The 21,237-nt window shown below is 43.6% G+C and overlaps 1 protein-coding gene across 1 annotated transcript in view; it reads right to left on the bottom strand.

Moving 5' to 3' along the window:
- The window catches only part of LOC149793065 (ras-related protein Rab-8A-like), an 82,549-nt gene that overhangs the window by 24,156 nt on the left and 37,156 nt on the right, over nt 1-21,237 (bottom strand). The window contains exon 3 of the mRNA XM_089966964.1: nt 19,255-19,315. Within this exon, the coding sequence (XP_089823090.1) occupies nt 19,255-19,315 (61 nt within the window). The remainder of the gene's footprint in view (nt 1-19,254; nt 19,316-21,237) is intronic.

Here is a 21,237-nt window from a genome sequence, read left to right as displayed (position 1 = left end):
ATTTTTTATTCAAAAATCACTTAACACTAAACAACAACTCTAACATTTTTAACAATAATCCAACACTATAACATCAAACATTTTTTTCAAATCACTAACATTTTTTTCTCAATTGATAATTTACTTTAAACAGGGCTGACAACGTTGTGAATGAAATTGTGATTTCCACTGTTGGAAATCATTAGGCCATTGATGGACACTACGTTTCCTAGCTTGAGACAAAAGATAAGCATAATGGTCACAAAACCATCGATCTACTTTCACATCGTTTCTAGCAGAAGAACGAGGATCAAAATGAGTCACTAAATGTTCTAAGGAATAGCCTAGGCTGCGATGATGCAGATAATACACACAATATTGTCCACACACCAAGGAATCTGTGCCTTGTAATTTCACATTATTGAATCGGGTGGTTTGAGCATTTCTTCTCATAAAGTCAATGATATCGTCTTCCAAAGGGGGCAATCCGTACGAATCAAAATATTCCACACATCCTTCTTGAGGAAAGTAGACGGCTACCCAGTGGGTTCCTGGGAGATGACTGTCGTCCGTGTTGATCACGTAAGCTTGATGGTCTTTAGGTTTGCGATGAGGGAGTTCATCTTTAGCACAGACGACAGGATTCCAAGAAGCTGTATACGAACTGTGGTTCAAAAGGTAATAAAGTTCCCAGGTATCCATTGTTTTCTGTGTTGTTTTTTCTTCTTCTTCACAGGTAATAATAAGTCGTCAATTCGATCCTGACTTTTTGCTTGAAAATGTCTGACGAATAACCGGTTATTCGTTCTGTTTCCTCACTCTGATTTAGGAGAGCTTCGATACGATGGATCTCTTGACTGGTTAATGGTGGACAAGAATGTTCACGCAAGTCTTTATACCACTGGTGCAACACGTCTTTGTTCGAGATGAGACTCCAAGCATCGTCCAGATACTCGTCCAATTTTTCTTCTTGACTTAACATCAGGCATTTATCGTGTTGAATTTGACTGGGACGATCGTTTTGACATCCATAACAATTTTTCTTGATCAATTCCGTCATTTTATCGACCAAGTGTTTGGCAAAACAGGAGACTAAATGGGCTTCTTGTTCTGGCCATCTCGATTTCATCATGATCACTTCTTCTTCTTCCACAGTCTCCTTACATTCCATGTCCAAAGTTTCTCCACTAGGTAAAGAGGGATAACAGTCTTCCATGGCTTCTAGTAATCTAGAATGACTTCTCTCAAACTATTGATTTCTATGGTATTATCAAATTCGGCATACAGGATGACGTTCACCGTTACATCAGGGTCTCGGTTTGCAAACTGAATTTCCACACGAATTTGGCCGGATTTTATAGGGTGGAAATGTCCCTCGTCGCTGCCTTGGTCTGGAGTGAAATCGAAAGCCCACAAAGCATAACCTCCTGCGTAATCCTCGTACGTAATGCCATGACTGGTGTTGGTTCCTAACTGGCCGGTGGCTTCGTACAGGGACAAGTACGATCTCAAGTAATTCTTCTTCTCAAAGTCAGGTTCGAAAGGTCGGGTACACAAGGTCTTGCCATCGCGACTGACTTCGATCTTGGACACGCCAAAGTGTTGAAAGTAGAAAGGATTTTTTTCGACAGCTCCGTTGAAGGCTGTATTCTCGACGATACCAACGATTAAACGTTTGGGTAGCTGTCCTTGGAACAGATGATCTTCGATCATGGATCGCTGTCCCTTGGGAATGGTGAACGTTTTCACTTCCACGCGTCGTATGGGATACTTGGCGGTCGTTCTGCTCAACGTCTGACTGATGTCGTTACCCACTTTAGGTAACACTTCCACACGGTGTACGTAGAGCCTGGCTTCCTCGATGACAGTTTTGCAAACAGTAGTACCTATCAAATGGAAAGCGGCACTGCTACGATTCAGTCTCAGGCGAACATTCACCCCGTTTAGCAAATATTTCTCTTGCAGCCACATGTCCAGATGTAAACGATCCATCAGTTCTAAACTTTGTCCGTTTTTGATTTTGTCTCTTCGTTCTACAAATCCGTCATTGTTTGGTGTTTTGCTTGCATCAGTTTCGAATCTTTCAAACTGGCCTGCTTCGTCAGCTTCCCATAGCACACAGGCATTGAGATGAGTGTTCTTGGCATCTATTCCGTACGTCAAGAGATTTTCCAGGTACGCTCGATAAGGGTAAGTATCCATGCTGCTGCTGACCAGTTTGTTGTTCAAGTACAAGTCCACTCCGCTAAACAAGGAATGCATGAAATTGTTGACGGGAGCTATTACCTCATCGCCATCTAGGGTTGAATTGTCCTCATCGACAACTTTGACTTTCAAGTACAAGTAACTGCTATTCAGATCGATGTAATCTTCGGGCTGTCCTTTGATTTCAAACTCGATGGGAGCTGAGGCTGTCAATGAGGAGACGGGGTGAAATTCCACCCACTGGGATTCTTGCATCGTCATCATGGTGGGGGGCATGGCAAACAGATCCAGTTCCGTCTTGGAACAGGCGCATGACTCTCGGTGCATCATTTTTTTGTTCTGTTCTTTCTCAATAATAGAAAACGTCTAAGTCTCGAACGGTTCTTCTTTTCTTGGCCTTTCTCGCTTGAAGTCTGGTGAAAGGGTGTTTTCTTCGTCGTCTCTTTCTGCCTTGTCCTTGCTGAATGCCTGATTCGGTAGCGTGCAGGGCATTTATAGGTGTGTCTCGTCGGCCCAAAATGTCTTTGCCCGTTTGCAGCAAGACATTTTTGCCTGCCCTCATGAAGGCTTCTTTAGGGTTTTGTTTGTCGATGATGACATTTTGGAGAAATTCTTTGCCTTGCGTCAGTGCCGCATCTTTCAAGGCGTGCAATCCGCGTGTCACCATCGGTTTCAACACCGGAGCCACCGAACGAAAGGCCGATTTTAACATGTCTCCTAAACCGTGTCCTCGTTGTCGAGCAACCCCTCGGTACACTGGATACATGACTTACTTACGAGTCGTGAGAGAACCGTTTTCGAAAATGGAGTTTCACCGTGACTTTTCCTTTGGTGAATGGAATATTTTGTCCCAAATCTCCTTTTATAGTAATGTTGACTGTGTCCAAATACGACTTGCTGACAGGCAAATAGTGAGGATGGACAAATTCACGGTGGACGTGGTAAGTGTTTCCACCTTCCTCGTCAGCGTTTGCGGCAGAATCCACTTTGAAAGGAATGACACGCAGTAACGGTACGGAGGTGTGTCCCACCACGTTGTACTCCACCACATCGGAGTACACGAACATCAAATTCAGTCCTTGGTTCAGTTCTACCGGGGTACGAAAATACTTGGCAAAAGAATCGTTGTCAGAAATGACTGGTAATTCACCTTTTTCTTTTTCTACTTTCTTCCTCAGCTCCATGTCACCGCCCAACATGTCAAACAATTCAGGACAAAATAAGAAAGACATGATTTTGGGCCCCTCAGGAAATTTCATCAGGAAGCGACGAGCTGTTTTGTGGTACTCCAGGGTGACACTTTTTTTGACACTTTCCAAAGCTTTCAGAAACACACCATTAAACCTGGTGGCTATGGTGTTGACCAAATGTTGACCACTAAAATAATAGCCTGGGGGAATGAACAAGTGATAGGTGGTCAACTTTAGATTTGGTGTACGGGTTTTCTTGTCATATTTGCTATGGGTATCCATCCACTGTTGCATTTGCTCGTCATGAACTTCCACATCAAATTTATTTTCATTGGGAAGGACATTGAGGACTTGGGTTGGGTGAATCATTTCTACTAAAGCCACTTCCCAATGGGCTTCGTGATCTAAGGGGATGGCCTGAGGTAATTTGGCCGTGTAACAGCACAACGTGTTGTGGGGAAACACCTCCATGGAACTGTCACTGGGTAAGGTTAAGTAAAATTGGTTTTGGTGACTCATAATTCCAGAGTTCTGTGGCTGTCCGAGGGGATATTACTGGACGTCAGAGGCGCGTCTCCGCCCAAAATGGGGTTCTGGTTGTGGTTGGACTGGTGACTGACACTGGCACTGGACACGAGGTTCCCGTGGTTCCCGTTCGAGAAGAATTTCAGGGAGGGATTGGGAAGCAGGTAACCGATGCAACTGCTCAATAAAATGGTCCACAATTGTTTGTCTCCTTGTTGCAAACTCAAATTGGCAATGGCTGCCCCGATGACACAATACACCACGAAGATTTGGCAGAAAAAGACGATTTGCGTTTTAGGCACACGTTCTCCACACCACACCCACAAGGGTTGTTTTTGTAAATCTTGCACAGAAGAACTAGGTGAAGAAGGAGTGGTCGACGTAGCTGCGTCTGCTGTGTGAAAGGGCATGATGGTCACTTCTTCTTTTTATAGTCGATGACTTGCGAAGCGTCGATCCAAGAATCGAAACTGGGTGGATATCCTTTCCAACGTACTTCGACTTCTTTGACACGTCGTTTGCCCACTTTACGGGTTCTGCGTTCGAGAATGCTTTCGATGTCGTACACGTCGTCTTCTTTTTTGGTGACACGTTGTAACTCGGGTAAATAAAACGTTCCTTTGAGCACTTCTCCGTTCATGTCTTCCAATTTATAGACGGCAGGATGACGGCCATGCACTCGTCCAGTGACGCGAAACAATTCGGTGGTCCAGTTAGGTAAGTAACCTTTGTCGAAAGTGCGTTTGGTTTTGCCAATACGTACCCAATCTCCTACGGTCAACTCTCCACTTTTCTCGGGGACAGCCCTCGTCGGGGACGTACCGAACAGACGCTCGAACACCAGCACCTCGTTGTCGGGAGTCACGTCTTGCGGGGCACGTCCGATGCTTCGATGGTAAGATTGGTTGTACGCTTGCACCAGGTGCGGTAAGATGTCGATGTACTTCAGAGTGTGGTGATGCGTAAAATATTTCCACATGCGTTCTTTCAAAGTACGTTGCAAACGTTCCACGATGCTGGCTTTGGTTTCGGGATTCTCGGTGGTAAAAAAATGAATGTCACGTTTCTTTAATTCTTTTTGGAAAGCTTGGTTCAGAAATTCGGTGCCTTTGTCCGTTTGCCATCGAAGAGGGTGACGACCGCTTTGTTTCAACACCCGTTGTAGGGCTCGCACTAACTCGCTGATCGATTTGGAAGTCAAGGGCACGACCCAGGCAAATTTGGAAAAGACGTCGATGACACAAAACAAATATTTGTAGCCACGATTGTAGCTGGCCAAATGAGAGACATCGGCTAAATCGGCTTGCCATTGATGATCGATGCCTTCCACTCGGGTGCGACTTCTGGCAAACTTGCGTCGAATGGGTTTGTGTAAAGTGTAGGTAGCTTGTTCTTGTAACCATCGTTGCACTTGAGGTAAACGGAGACTTTTCAGTCGAGTTTTGGCAGCACGATACAATTTTTGAACTCCTGCGTAACCTGCAGGATGCGAGGGATCGTAGTAAATGCTGGCTAAGACTTTTTCCATTTTTTTGTGTGTTGGTTGGTGTGTTAATAAGGCACCCACTCTTGGAAGAGGCTACTCTTTTTCTCTTGGGGTATTTTCTTGGATTGCAATGCTTTGCGTGTGCGACCGGCAATAGGTGTCGAAGAGGAGGAGGATATCTGAGCGGGGGATATCGGTTCTTGTTTCACTTCTGTCTTCACTTCTGTCTTCACTTTCTTTTTCTCTTGTGATGAAGAAGGGGTGGCCATCATCTTTTTAATCCATCCAATTTTGGAGGTAGGTGGTGTTGTTAACTTGCGTACTTTTTCTGGTGGAGTTTGAAACCCTTCTTCTTCTTCTTCTTTTCCTTTTTCTGTCTTGGTCACTGGTACTGGTACTGGTACTGGTGATGGTGCTGGACTTTTCATCAAGGTCTTAAAATCTTTTAGAGTGGGTAAAGCTGTTTCGTCTAAAGCTTTCTGGTGAAAGAGTTGCAGTGGTTGCAAAAGTTGACCGTACTTTTGCGATTTTTCTGTTTCGGACAAATCTTGGCGATCCATCAAGGACTGCAATTCGTGTTGTAACTGGGACATCTCGCTCAAATTGGGATTGGGAGGTAAATGCGGGGTGCGTTGTTCTTGCCACCGATGGTATTCCATCCATCGTTTGTAAGGCACTAAAGCTAGTTTTCGTCCTTCCATGGGGTTGTCAGGGGTCGATTCTGAGATCTTGGGACTTTCGAAGGCCTTTTTATCTTGCTCCCACCAGTCCTCCCAACATGGTTCCCAAGACTCCTTTCAGTATGGGGCCTAACAAGAGAGGCAAAATGCCTCCACGTTGGACCAACATCTTCTTTTCTTGACGAATGGGAATTTTCTTTTGAACCATTTGGCGAAGAACGTGACGATGTTTGCCTAAGCATTGTTTCTGGTGTTTGGACAAAGGGATCGTGCCTTTCAAAACGTTCAAACAACATTCGCACACGGTATCGATGACCTCTTTGGAGGCCGTTTGAATGAGTTTTTTTCGTAGGGGTGGAGAAGCTTTGGACAGGACAGATAACAGGTCCCCATGTTTGGCTAAACGTGGTGGCAGTCCTTTCCTTTTCTTTCCTTGGGGTTTTCTGGAGGGTGACATCTTTGAGTCTTTAGGAGCACCAAAAGAACACTGATACCCTACTTGGTCACAGACCTTTTTTATACTGGAACGCGTCGCCACTGATTGTCTTTACGTCGTATCAACTTCATGACAGGCATGACACGTCGTGCAGGGGTACGTAACGGACTAAATCGAGTCAGTTCTTGCTTGGACAAATCCAGTAAACTTTGTAACATGCCCGATCTTTCATGGACTTTGATTTTGGGAGAAGGTACTTTGTGAGCAGCAGCCACTGCCACTAAATTGGAGGGTCCTGCCACTGGGGAAGTTCTTTTGGGGGTCATCAACGGAGAAGTTCTTGGTGTGATTAACGTTTCCAAGTACTCTTCAGTTCCTGGTGACATCAACGGAGAAGTGGATAAACGTGAGGCTGTCGGAGACACAGTCACCGCTGTGGCAGGTCGTGGTTTGCGAGTGTAAGGCTGCGTCCTGGCCGAAGTGCCTCTCTTGCGACTAGTTTTCTTCTGTGGACTTTTCTTTTTCTGAGGACTTTTTCTCTGTTTCTTTTTTGGGGGGCTTCTTTTCTTTTTCCGGGGTGGTGTCTGGTAAGAGGAGGGTCCTGCCACTATTCTTCTTGGGGACCTGGTCTTTTTCTTTTTCTTCTTGGGGCTTCGTTGAACTTTTGTCTTGGGGATAACTTTGGGGGCATTAGGATCCCATCTTAAGAGTGAACGAATGATGACCCCTCCTAGAGTACCGCTCCCTCCAGGTTTCAAAATGATTTGTTTTTTGGTTTGAGTGTCGATGCGGGGATCGGTCAGTTGGACCAAAGCGACTTTGTTTCGATCGAAAAAGCGTTTGGTTTGATGAGGAATCTGAATGATTCCTTGGAGTAATTGACGTGCCGTCACCGTAAACCATCGTAAGACTTCTTTGAGACTAGCTTCTAAGACACGAGCTCGTGTTTGTGGATCTTTTTCTCGACTGATGCCATACAAGGCACGAATCAATTTGACGGGAAGATGCGACTGAAGGGACGTCATGTTCACACTGTGTGAGACAGACGAAAAAGGGTCTGAGGTTTTTATAGATTTTTTTATGGGGAGTGAAATGAAGTCGAGGACGGAGACGTGTACAGGACAGGCCCTCCGTCTTGGCACCAGTGGTGAAACAAGTGGGTACGAAATCGCAAATCCTCGGGAGTGGTAGGTTTCAAATCGACGAGTAAATAGGCGTGTGGCGTTTGAGTGGCATCGTCGTACGCCTGAGTCAGCCAAGGCGTTCCTAACTGTTTGGCTAAGACTTGCACTTGCGATTTATCGCGAGGGCTTTTAAACAAGACCACGTAATGTGCATTGAGACTAATGGTGCGATGGGCTTTACTTTGTTGAAACAAATTTTGGGTGATGTAAATGACACTGGCATTACGGTGATGCCCTTTGCGCGTGAACCACAATTTAATTTCTTCTTCGTCTTCTCCTAACATGTCGTCGAAAATGACCAAATGGGTTTGACGGGAGTCAGAGACGATGCCGTCGTCTTCTTTAGGAATGCCTTCCACAAACACGATGGAATCGCCTTGACTTTCTCGCAAGAGGCTGTACGCCGATTGCCACTCTTTGTAACACCACACGATTCGTTGAGGGGGTCGTTCGATCAAACGTTTGACGAATTCGGTTTTGCCTGAACCGCTAGGTCCAGCAATGAGCATGTTAAAGGGATGGCGAAGATACAAAGCCTCCCAACTGGCACGATCTAAGTGTTCGTCGATGACTTTGACAGTAGAGGAAGAGGGAGCAGAGACAGCAGAGGTAATCATGGTGTGAGAAATGTCACTTGTGACACGAAAAACAAACAAGACAAGAGTTTATATACTTTTTCAGAACACGTTTATTGAATGTTTTTTTCAAACACGAATACGAAAGACAAAAATACATAAAAGCCAAAGGCTTAAGTACAAGGATAAAAGGCACATGATAACTATGAACGTGGAATAAACACAAGTGTCTGTACAACAACATGTTTTGGGTAATGTTCGAACCAGTTCTATAGTAGGGGGTAAGGTCACACAAGTGTCCTCCCGAAAGGGTCTTTCAGGCCTGTCCACGACAGTCCTGTCCTGGGTGACGGGTTCTTCTGGCACCGTCACTAACACGGGTTGAAAAGTAACTTTTTTCCTTGAACAACTCTCGTGCATATTGGGCCACTTCTTGGGTCCAAGCCTCAAAACCCCATTCTTTCCAGGCACGGACATCTGTCCAATGGGGATGTAAGTCACAAGCTACACACACATCGTCATACACGTCTTGGGTAGCTAAAAGTTGACGAATCTTTTTTTCCTGTTGAGGTCGAGAAGTATCCAGATGAAACCGCAAGGCTTTGAGCAAAAGGAGTTTTTCGTGACCATTTAAGGCCATGGAGGTGGTAAGTACTGATCGTAAAGAGTCCACAAAGAATCGGCTGGTAAACGAAATCCCAGAAAACAAGTCACTAAGACACACACCACTTGTCGTCCCAAATTGAATGGATACAGTTCTTGTAATAATCGATGGTAATGATCCACGGTTTGAATATGGTCATTGAGTTCCTTCCACGGAATCTGTTGGATGACATGTGACATAAACCGTGGCATGGCAGCCTGTTTTTATATTCTCTTTTTTTCGGATGCAATACACGTACTTTCTAGCCAGAGATCTTCGTTCTCCAGTAGGGAATCTAAATCTTGCATACTGTAACCGAAACGTCAGAGTTCGATTAGGTGTTTCCTCTTCCGCTAAGCAGATTCCACGTAAAATATGTTTGTAATCCTTTAACTTGTCTTCCTCAATGCGTTGCACTAGGTGAATCTCGAAGTAACCATAATCATGAACATGTCGATCATTAGCGACCTCAAAGTTTTGAACAATGTCTGACCATTGAAAGAATTTCTGACGAATCAGTTCTCTTATACCATTCAGGTACCAGTGGTTAAAGATCTGGTGACGTAACGGATGCAATTGTTCTTTACGTTTCACTTGTATTTTGACTAGCTCTCGGTAAATATGTTCTCTCAACTCCACAGGCAAAGCACGAATGTTCTCTAGCAAAGTATCCATGAATAGGTCATACTAAATCCTCTTTGGTCTGACACAAGAAATGTACTCTTTGCACAAACATGGTTTTACTTCAGTGTCGAATTTAAATCGTTGAGTCACTAATCTACACATTACAATTCGTTCAGAAGTTTCCTCTTTCACTAAGTTGACATTGTGTTCAAGATGTTGGTAATTCGTTAACTCTTCCTCTGGAATTCGATGCAGTAAGTTTACAGTGATGTAGTAGATAGAATCGTCCATACCAAACCAATCCTTTTTAAAACTAGAGGATCGTTGACCAATGTCCGTCCGATGGAACACTTTCAATTGAATCAGTCCTTGTATAGCCTTCAGGTACCAGTGGTTCAAACACCGGTGACGTAACGGATGCAATTGTTCTTTACGTTTCACTTGTATTTTAACTAGTTCTCGATAAATGCTTTCTCTCAACTCCACAGGCAAAGCACAAATGTTCTCTTGTAAAGTACTCATGAATAGGTCAGTCTGTACAATTCACAAAAGTAATCCACATAGTGAGTAATTTCTGACCACTGCCATTCAGGGTAACGTCCAAGAATGTCACTGAACTCTTTTGATGTAAACGGTCTAAAGCGATATAATAGGATGAATGCAACCTTGACCCAAAGAAATCTAACACACTGGTTGACTTTTTTCACTTTCCTCTTATGAATTTCTCGACACAAAAGTTCTACAGTGACCCATTGAGATTTCACTCTGGCAAACCCCTGCCAAACTTCCTTGTAAATCTTCTCTTGCAGTTCTTTAGGTAATGATTCAATATCGTTTTTGAAATGAAGTTTAAATACTTGTCTCGGTGATGTCCAACATTTGACTCCTAGCCAATCTGGTTTCTTCTTCGTCAACGACATGGTAAGTTACTTCAATGTCTCGGTCCCACTAAGGGTAAGTAATGACAATTCGGTGACCATCGAGCATGTTCTACGTAGGCCGAATCTTGCGGTTCCCAGTGGTGAAGTGACACACCGCAACTGAAGCACTTGACTTTATCTCCTTCACCCAAGTAGAAAAATCCGGCTCTGGCTAATTCTTCGGGGGTCGGTCCTCCCAGATACTTTGGCCATTTTCCTTTGAACGATTGAAGACGATTTTCAAAGTCGCAGTATTCCGACAAACGCACAGGAACGAATATTCGTCTTTCACAGGTTCGTTTCGATGAGGGTTAAGTGACATAGGTAGGAGTTTGCTCAGGGCTGGATGACATCCTTAAGGGGGTAGACGTGAAGGTGGACATTCCCCTTTAAAACGAAACCCAGTAAAATGTTCAAGAGGACGAGCGGCATCACTTTCGCATCCCTCAGGTTTGACACGCACAGCATCCCTTTCCATGATAGGTGTAGGGACACTAAAGTTCCCATGATGCTTTACGGCATCGCTCAGGTCACAACGTACAGCATCGTACACATCGCAAGGCTCACAATCGCACTCGTCTGCAAACTCCGTTACGCAATTACAATGGTAACCACATGGACAATCGCAGTTTCCTTCCGGACATTTTCCGTCGCAATGCCTGGGTCTTATCCATCCAGTATTAGTCACACTAGAGGAAGATACAACTTTTTTACAATCCCCAAACTGGAACGATGTCTCTTTCAAAGTATTCATCTTGTTCGCTCGGTCTTGGTAGTCCCAATGAACTATCGATCTTGCCTAGGGTTCCTTTTTTATATACAGACCAATACCGACGTGACCGTACGGTAAGGTGAAATGATTGGGAAGTCGCACTCGCTTCTGGTACACGATTTGATAGACTTTTTCCAAGGGTCGACTGACGATGTGGTGAGTGGGTAAACGTACAATCTTGTTCGGTTGATAGGTGGTCACTTTAAAGTTTCCATCCTCTCCCGATTGCAAGGCTTCTTTCAATACCCCAAAGTTGACCACTCGACTGGTACGATAATTCAGAGTCAGTCCTTTCACTTTGCACGTCGTGTGCACTTCTCCTTGTTTGTCCCGGTATTCGTAGCCGTAATTTTTGGGACCACCACTGACGAAACTTAGAATCTTGTCGTCGGGATGCTCGTCTGTCCAGGCTCCTAAACGGTCTCCTTCGATGTTAGGGTGATGTTGAATCGGGTGATGGATGTAAATGCAACTGTCCGTGTCAAAGTACAGGACGCGTTCTTCTAACAGTTCTAAAGCTTCGTACAATTTTAAGCGAGCATGGGCTGTCACGTAAGCGGCAATGATGACATTTCCAAAAGGGTCGTCTTGTACAAAGTCCAGATCTTCTTCGTAATTGACCAAGATCAAATTCTCTCGAACGACGTCCACGTGTTTCATGTATTTGGTTTTGTCGTGAATCATCTGGAAGTAGCGGGAAGGTTCTGTCAAATATTCCGTCTTGGGTAAACACGGTCGTTGTGCCATTTTACCCCACAAGCAATTTAACATCACTTTGGCAAACGATCGCCTGCCTTCGTTTTTTTCGATGTGGTCTAAAGTGATGCCTTCTTGTTCGTAGTATTTCTCTTTGAATTTTATTTGGTCTTCGGGAGTGTGACACCAGGACGGATAGCCGCTGGCTTCTTGCTTCAGTTTCAAAAAGGCATCCACGTAGTCTGCGAAAATGCCTTTCTGAGTAGGGTCACCCTTGTGGTATTGTTGTGTCTTGGGAAAGTGGCAAATTTCGTACACTTCTAACAGTTGGTATCCCATGTCCAGAGCTTTGAACAATTCTACGCTGACCCAGGTTCCCGTCAAGGCACGTTCTTCCTGGCTGTGCTGACAAGGTTGGTCTTGGTTGCACGTTTCGGCACAAGTACGGCACAAGGGAAACATCAGTTTGCCTTGACAATGGTGAGGTAAGACGGGATGGTATAGGTTCGTGGGAGGCAAAACTTTACACTTGATCAAGCCTTCGTATTGTCGAATGTTTTTCAGGTCGATGTGTTCCGTCAGCAATTGCGGGTGCCCTACAGGAAAGCGACAATATTTGCACACGTAGGGATACAGCGAACACACGTCCAAGTATTTGATTTCTTCTCCTTTCTCTTCGTCGGCTTGGTACAGCAAACAGGTGGCATTGGTCCTTCCTCCGTACAAACTATCCCCCGGGTTCAGCGGGTCCATAAACTGGTAACTTTCCACGAGGCGTTTAAACTCGGGATCGGTTTTCATACGGTGATCGTACTCGTGTTCCCACATTTCCACCACTTGGTATCCTTCCTGTTCTAACTTTAGGCGCCGCTGACAAGTGTCCTGGTACAAGTCTTCCATGGTTCGTTGTAAAAACTGATTTTTAGTGCCACGGTCAGGGTAACAGACGGGACATCCGTGAAATAAGCAACCGTTAAACTCGTACACGATCTTGGGGTTTTCTAAGTCCCAGCCATCGACCGAATACGTTCCGATGGTCTTTTCGCCCCCTCCATTGCGGGCATGTTGAATCCACTTGTCTTCCTTGTCGCACAAGTAATGTAACCAACGTAGGGCTTTGACCGAGTATTGACGTTTGACAAAGTGGGTCGTTTGAGGACTGATGACAGCCACGGTGTTTTCAGGCATGAATCGTTGTCGATACACTAAGGAACACGCTTTGGCAATGGTGCAAGCTTCTTTCAAAGGATCGACCCCTCCGTGTTCCATGAACAGTTCTCGAAATTTTCCACAGCAACGCCGTAAAATGTCCACGTCGGAACGACAATACTTTAGCATTTCTTCCTGAAAGTCGAAAGGGTCCGAGGCGTGAATCTGGTACCAAGCGTAGAAATCTTCTCGTTGTTCGGTACGCATGTTGTCGGGGTCGTAATAGTGAGCCTCAGGCAAATGGGGTAGAACGGCATGTTGATTGGCTTCCGTATTGAAAAAGTGTGGAAAGTACCCTTTAGCCATTTCTGTCATTCCAAACGTTTTAGGCATTCGACTCAAAGGCATGGCCAAGTAACTCATCGAATCTTTAAACTGCACTTGTCCCACTTGCATGAAAATGATTTTGGCTCCGTTCAAAGTCACTTTAGGACGCTCGGTGCCTTGTTCCGTATAGTATCTGAGAAGAAACTGTCCATCGTATCCGGAAAAATTGTGAGCCATCACTGTTGCATGACGATGACAATCTCCGTAACGTTCGATGTCCTCTTGGCTCCACGTCTTGTCGATGGGGTCTAAGACCCATCGGGCAAAATCGACTAACGTGTTTGGTCCCCGAAAGATTTTTTCACGCCCTCCAGGAATCTTGCTGCAGTGAGGGCAATGACTGAAGATAGGTTCTTGAATGCACTTCTCGCACGCTCGATGAGCCACGCAGAAATTAGGGATGTGAATGCCAGTCTCTTGCATGCATTCGAAATCGAAAAAGATGAAATTGCCTTTCTTCTTGTGACCGTCCTCTTTCCCTGGTGGGGGTTGGTATTTTTGCACGTAACATTCGTGTTCCAAGTCCACGATGTGGTGACAAATGTGACATTTTTTCTTTCCTGAACATGCGTGTGCCTTGGTATTATTGGTACGTATGACTTGTTCACACGTAGAGCACAATCTCAGGAGTTGACAAGCTCATTTCTTCTGTGAATCTTGCGTCTTCAGATGTTGTTGGTAACAGGTAGGGCTGACAAACGTGCGCAGACAAGTTGAACAAGGCACTGGTTCTTCGCTCAGACAGGGTGAAGAGGCCAAACATCCTGGGCATTTCGATCCACAGTGCTTGTGTTGCTCTCGATTGTTATAACCATAATCACATTTCTCACAATAATAACCGTATCCTAGGAATCCAGTGATACTGGTAATGGTATCGAAATGGCCATCGTGATGATAAACATGAATGTATTTTCCGTCCTTAAAGTCTTGGCCTCGAAACAACAGAGGTCCGCGCACTTCTTGAGGGTGCACTTTCAAGGTGTATCGTGGAGCTAGGGCATCTTGCAATTTTTGCATCTCAGGAATGCCACAGGGTGTGTCTTTGGACAGGCCAGCTTGTTGTAACAGGAGTTCTGCTTCCTTTCGTTGTTTGGCTCGGTCGGATTGTTGAATAGTTTTCCAGGTTCTTTTCCATTCTACCGTGTCGTTCTTGTTGGCATAGGTTCATCCCACCACGATGGCACGGGCTAAACACATCTGGTCATGAGGGTTGTTAATTCGGACGAGACTTGTTTTGGTGTTGCGAAGGTCGTCCACCAATAACATCTTTTTGCGTCCTGTCCCTTGAGGAGGAGAGACGTGGGTCATGTCCAGTGTGGCTTTACCATCGGTGATGTCAAACTGGTCATTCGATTGTTGTACGTGTTGAATCTTGTCCATGACTTTGGAAGCGGTCAATTCTGCAGGGGTGCTAAACTCGATCCAAACAGGGGATTTCAAACCGTCGTGTTGTATGGAAAGTCTCAAGCGATCGTCTTCTTTGGGTTGACATTGTTGCTTGAGTGCAGTGAGCAAAGAATCCCACACCTCAGTGATGAACACTTCTGCTTTCTCTAACGGCACTTCAGCCTTGAAATCTTTAAACTTCACTGTGTATTTGTAAGCCGTGGTTCTAAATTTTCTAGAGGAGCGCTTTTCCGTCTCTCGAATGGAATAGTACTTTTCAGGGTTGACTAAGGGTGGTGAACTTGGTTTAGAGGGTTCGTATTCTGGTTCACTCATGTCCTCTTCAAAATCACTGGCATGAATTTGTGCCAAGATTTCAGCCCTGGTGCGAGGCGATAGATCACGTTTCTGCCTCTTACTTTCTTCTTCTTCTTTCTTCTCGAATGAATTAGATCGTTTCATCTTGAAAGCAAAAAGTCAAATGACTCAAGTTCAAACACCATGAGCTACTTTATAGTCATAGCAGACCAGCGTATATAAAAGGGTGTGTGTCTTGTCCTTTCACTCTCAAGCCGAGCACAACGATGGAAGAGACTAACCAGATGGAACGTTTCGTCAGAGCTTTGCGAGGGGTCATTAGAAAATTCTCTTCAGACCAGCCTACGGACTACTCTCCTTCCTTTAGAGATAAAAGTCAAGATACTTGCTATATCTGTCAGAAGAAAGGGCATTGGTCTTCAGAGTGTCCAGACCGTCAAAAAAGAACAAAAACAGGGACTAAAAAAGACAAAAGTCAAGATACCTGTTATTATTGCAAAGAAAAAGGACATTGGTCTCCAGATTGCCCAAAAAAGAAACAAGAGGAGTCAGAAGAAAAGAGGGATTCTTCAGAAGAAGAGAGGGATTCTTCGGAAGAAGAGAGGGATTCTTCAGAGGAAGAAGAGGAAGAAAAAAGACAATTCTATTTACAAGAGGCAAAGAAACAGGAGAAGAAAAGAAGAAGGGAAGAAAATGAGGAAAAGACGGTGAAGAAATTCAAAAAACAGAGAGACTAAACAAGGAGAAAGAAGAAGTCAATGAACTTTTAATTAAAGTGTTGTGTTGTGAACTGTGAATTGGATGGTAAAAAATGGATAAAAGAATAAATGAATGATATAAGGTAAGAATCTTTTAGTTTTGATTTTAAAATAAGAACGTACACTCACGCACTCATACACAGACAAGTAGTAAAAGGGTAAAATGGGTGGGGTTTTTTTTGAGTTATTGGCAAATTGAAATTGTATTTCTTTTCGAGAAATGTGGGTGGCCCTGAAAAGGGCCTTTTTTTCTTTTTATGGTACAGGGGTGAGTTTAAGCAATCAACTTTAACTGCCTTATGTCTTTGCCACGGCCAAGGCCTACTTCTGGACTGCGTAATGTTGATGATGATGATAATGATTGGGTTGAAATCACTAAGGGTGGTACGGTGGGCTTAGTCACAGGGTTGACGTGTTTAGCTCGGGAAGGTCGTATTCTCTTCGGTCGTGATAAAGAAGTCTGATACATTTGTTTCAGACTTCTTAACTCCGCTAAAATGTCCAACAGTACCGTGACCGTTTGATTTTCACCCTCTTGTTTCTTTGCTGCTACTTCTTCTTGCTGTTGTTGCTGTTGTTTTTTTCTTACCTCTTCTTCTTGTTGCTGTTGCTGTAGGAGAAAAGCCTGTTCCGCTTCCTTTTGTCGTTGTATAAATTTCTCCAATTCTTCTTTCTGTCTCTGTCTAAAATTCTCCACTTGCGGTAATGAAGAAGGTAACTAAGGTTCTGGAACAAATTCTTGCGAGGAGAGAAAATCCACAAAATCCCAATTCACCTCTTCTGAAAGTAAGTCCGGGTTCCCTTGGGCAGTCTCCCCTGTTGATGCACCCCAATGGATCGTTTTCTGAGTTTCCGTCATGTTGAATCACTGTCGCATAGATTGACTGCACACAAGCGCTAGCAAATCTATATAGACTACGTGACGTCACAGACTGCTCTCTTCGGATTGGATGCGGGCTGACTGAATTTCGTAACGCGTGTTGGGATTGGTGAATGAACTCAATCCGTTTCAATCCTACCTGTACCTATAAATAAGCGCAGTTCAGTGCATTGATTCACCTGTTCTCGTCGCTTCAAGATGTGGACCACAGTTGAGTCATCCACCCTTGTGTCTTCCATGATGTTTCGGACAGACTTGCTCATGTATGTCCGATCCAAGTGGACCGTTGTCCACAGGACAAACACCAGCCTGTGGATACGTAGGACTTACGTGGAGAGGCAAGGATGCCTGAAAAGAGTGCTGGTTTACGGGCCAACAGTGAGACGCAGCCTAAGGACAAGAAGAAGACCAATGCGGTGTCCTTTATGTTAATGAATACATTAACATAAACCCAAAGGCCCTTTTCAGGGCCAGCCATATTTCTCGAAAAGAGATAGCCTTTGAATTGCCTACCCCTTTCTTTAAAATTTAAATTTAAATTTAAATTTAAAAAAAATTTTTATAAAAAAAAATCCCATGTTCCATTCCCCTTGACGCTAGATTGTCCTACGATTTATTCCCATGTTAAATTCCCCTTGACGCTAGATTGTCCCACGATTTTTCTCCGTGTTAATTTTCCATTGACGCTAGATTGTCCCAAAGGTTTTTTTAATGCTTTTTCCCATTGACGCTAGGGTATCCCCTTTCACTACTCCTGTTCCAGCCAGCATACTTGATATATGCCAATGTCGTCATTACACCTGTTCCAGCCAGTATCTTGATATATACCAATGCCGTAATTACACATGTTCCAGCCAGCATACTTGATATATACCAATGTCGTCATTACACCTGTTCCAGCCAGCATACTTGATATATACCAATGTCGTCATTACACCTGTTCCAGCCAGCATACTTGATATATACCAATGTCGTCATTACACCTGTTCCAGCAAGCATACTTGATATATACCAATGTCGTCATTACACCTGTTCCAGCCAGCATACTTGATATATACCAATGTCGTCATTACACCTGTTCCAGCCAGCATACTTGATATATACCAATGTCGTCATTACACCTGTTCCAGCCAGTATCTTGATATATACCAATGCCGTCATTACACCTGTTCCAGCCAGCATACTTGATATATACCAATGTCGTCATTACACCTGTTCCAGCCAGCATACTTGATATATACCATTGTCGTCATTACACCTGTTCCAGCCAGCATACTTGATATATACCAATGTCGTCATTACACCTGTTCCAGCCAGCATACTTGATATATACCAATGCCGTCATTACACCTGTTCCAGCCAGCATACTTGATATATACCAATGCCGTCATTACACCTGTTCCAGCCAGCATACTTGATATATACCAATGCCGTCATTACACCTGTTCCAGCCAGCATACTTGATATATACCAATGTCGTCATTACACCTGTTCCAGCAAGCATACTTGATATATACCAATGTCGTCATTACCCTGTTCCAGACAGCATACTTGATATATACCATTGTCGTCATTACACCTGTTCCAGCCAGCATACTTGATATATACCAATGTCGTCATTACACCTGTTCCAGCCAGCATACTTGATATATACCAATGTCGTCATTACACCTGTTCCAGCCAGCATACTTGATACATGCCAATTTCGTCATTACACCTGTTCCAGCCAGTAAACTTGATATATATTAATGTCATCATTACACCTGTTACAGTCAGCTTACTTGATACATGCCAATTTCGTCATTACACTTGTTCCTGGGGCCCCGAATGGCCGAGTGGTCTAAAGCGCTCACCGTTATGGATTACTGTCATCTCACCTCTTTCTGCGTGGGTTCGTGTTTCGGGTTTCGGCCAATGTGGGTATGTGAGAAAGCTTGCCAGTAGCTTCTCATGGGTCGGTGGTTCTTTCCGGGGTTTCCCAGGGTTCTTCCTCCACCATTAATACTGGCCACCATGTATAGCCTATGCTGTGTTGCAAAATGACGTTAAACCCTATAAGAACTACAACAACTCCTGTTCCAGCCAGCATACTTGATACATGCCAATGTCGTCTTTACACCTGTTCAGCCATCATATTTGAAAATTCAATCTCAGATGACTAAATAAGTGTCATACGACTAACTGGCTTCATATAACATCTTGGGAAGTTCTAAATCTATTCAAGCGTTATCTCTTGGGAACTATTCTCTTACAATACCGGCTGGTGGAGTGTACATCCATTGCTTTTGGCTTGGCCACTATATCCACCAGACAGCACTACTAGAAACAGCTCTCAAGGAAGAAGGCAATGATACAATTGCAATGGTCACTTGTTGTTGGTCAAGCGGTCATGATGCACATTTTTATTAGACTTTTCTCAGTGTCCTCTGAAGACTATTGTATTGTGTCCCCAACAACTCACCATAGCTCCCCTGTAGTATGCTGTAGTAATGGTTTTGAATCTTTCCTGGCCAGCTGTGTCCCTACAATGTATCAATTTCGTTATTTGAAAAAAAAAAAACTCCTAAAGGAGAAGAGTAAAGAGTACATTAATTATGTCATTATGAAAACCACATTAAAAAGTATATTTATTGCATTATTTCAATAACAAGAGATTGTATTTTGGATCCTGTCTTGTATTAAGCGTGAAAACAAAAGATTTTAATACTGAAACTAATTTTAAACGCTTTAAAATTGAGCCTAATCAAAAACGCTATAACGCTGACCTTAGTCTAGCAAGTGGACAGACGTACAAACATGCACACGGTTGCGGAAGTGATCGCTATTTTGAGTGTCTGCCAAGGCGTGCTTGACAAAAATTTAATGTTGAAAATGTGATGATCTGTGTCCTTCTTTAAGTTTAATATTATTTACAATGTGAGGCAAGAAAGAGCAAACATGAAACTATTAGAAAACAGCAAATTCTGACACCTGATATCAATTTGTATAGTGATACAGTACTTTTCAGGATTTATTCTTAGATCCAGTTTGATGACTATACAAGAAAGAAGGCAGAATAAACTCATGAAAATATCCAAGGTGTAAAAAACGTACTGTAAAAAGTAGATCACGGTGATCAACTTTGGATATAAATGTGTGCTAAACCTTAAAACACGTGCACAAGTTATATCTAAGCACCTAAACATAACACGTGACTGAATAATAAATAATAGGTCAGGGTAACCAATTTTTACATCATGATGTAGTATCCCTTAGCATGCAGAATATTGTACAAGCAAGCATCAGTGTTCCAGAAAATAACATACGGTAGATATAAAAAGTGTACATTATTTCATGTAAATAGAATATAGGCCACACTCCTTCTTTTGCAACGGTGTTCTAGTATTCGTCGGGAGGAATACATACGCTGTATATCTAATTTTCCTCACTGTACAAGCAACAGTGTCCCAGCAAAGACCAAAAAACAGAAAGCATACATGATACTGGAGAGTGACAATTGGTCACTGTTACCCAATTATGGTATGGTTGTGGAGAACTCTTCATGATACACACTTGTATATTTATTTTCATGACTAGAAGCAAACTATAATGTAACAAATATACATCTCTGGAGAAAGAAAAGTTTGTTAGAGTAACCTACATTCGGTATGGTATTATTGCACTCTTCAGGATGTATGAGCTATTTTCACGACTGTACAAGGAACATTGCTCAAAGTCTAAATATGGAAAGTGTATATCATCTTTGTTGCATGAAAAACAGGCCACAGTGACCTACCTAGTGTTTGAAACTGAGTACTCTTCAAGGTGGATGCAAATTTCAAGTACATGCAACAGTGTCTAAGAACAGATATAAATATAAAAGCTTCTTTTGTGATTGGTCAATGACGTATAAAAGAAGACCATGATGGTGGGTTATTTCTGCATAAGTGCATACACAAGCCAATTTTCATAACCATGGCGACAAAAGTCGATGGAATACTAACATTTGACATATAACAGGAAGGGAGACAAATTCTGACAGTCGCGGTCGGGAATCGAACCAGGTTTATCTGTCTCACAATTAGGCCAATATACCATAAGACTAAAACGTCAGGACCAACTAGGCTTGTTAGGAAGTAACCTCATATGCCTAGACCGCTGTACCCCTCTCTGCTTAATTTGACATTCTTTCACGAATGTCATCCAGATTCACCTCTAACAGCCGTTGAACCCCATTCCCAACTTGGCCTCCAGCTACTGAGAGTCGAACAATCTCCCATATGGCAAAAGGGGAGACAAATTGTAACTGTTGCGGTCCGGAATCGAACCCGGTTCGTTTGTCTCACAATCGAGTCCAGCTAGGTTCATTAGTAAGTGCCTTCATGTACCTAGAGCTCTAAAGCTGACATCAACAGAGCCGTTGTCCCCGCTGATAACTGCGATGGTGTTTGACATAGCGTAAGTT

The sequence above is a fragment of the Sinohyriopsis cumingii genome, chromosome 8, assembly GCF_028554795.1.
Source record: "Sinohyriopsis cumingii isolate HCF-2022 chromosome 8, ASM2855479v2, whole genome shotgun sequence".
NCBI classification, from domain to species: domain Eukaryota; kingdom Metazoa; phylum Mollusca; class Bivalvia; order Unionida; family Unionidae; genus Sinohyriopsis; species Sinohyriopsis cumingii.
This window is presented reverse-complemented; position numbering and strand designations above follow the sequence as displayed.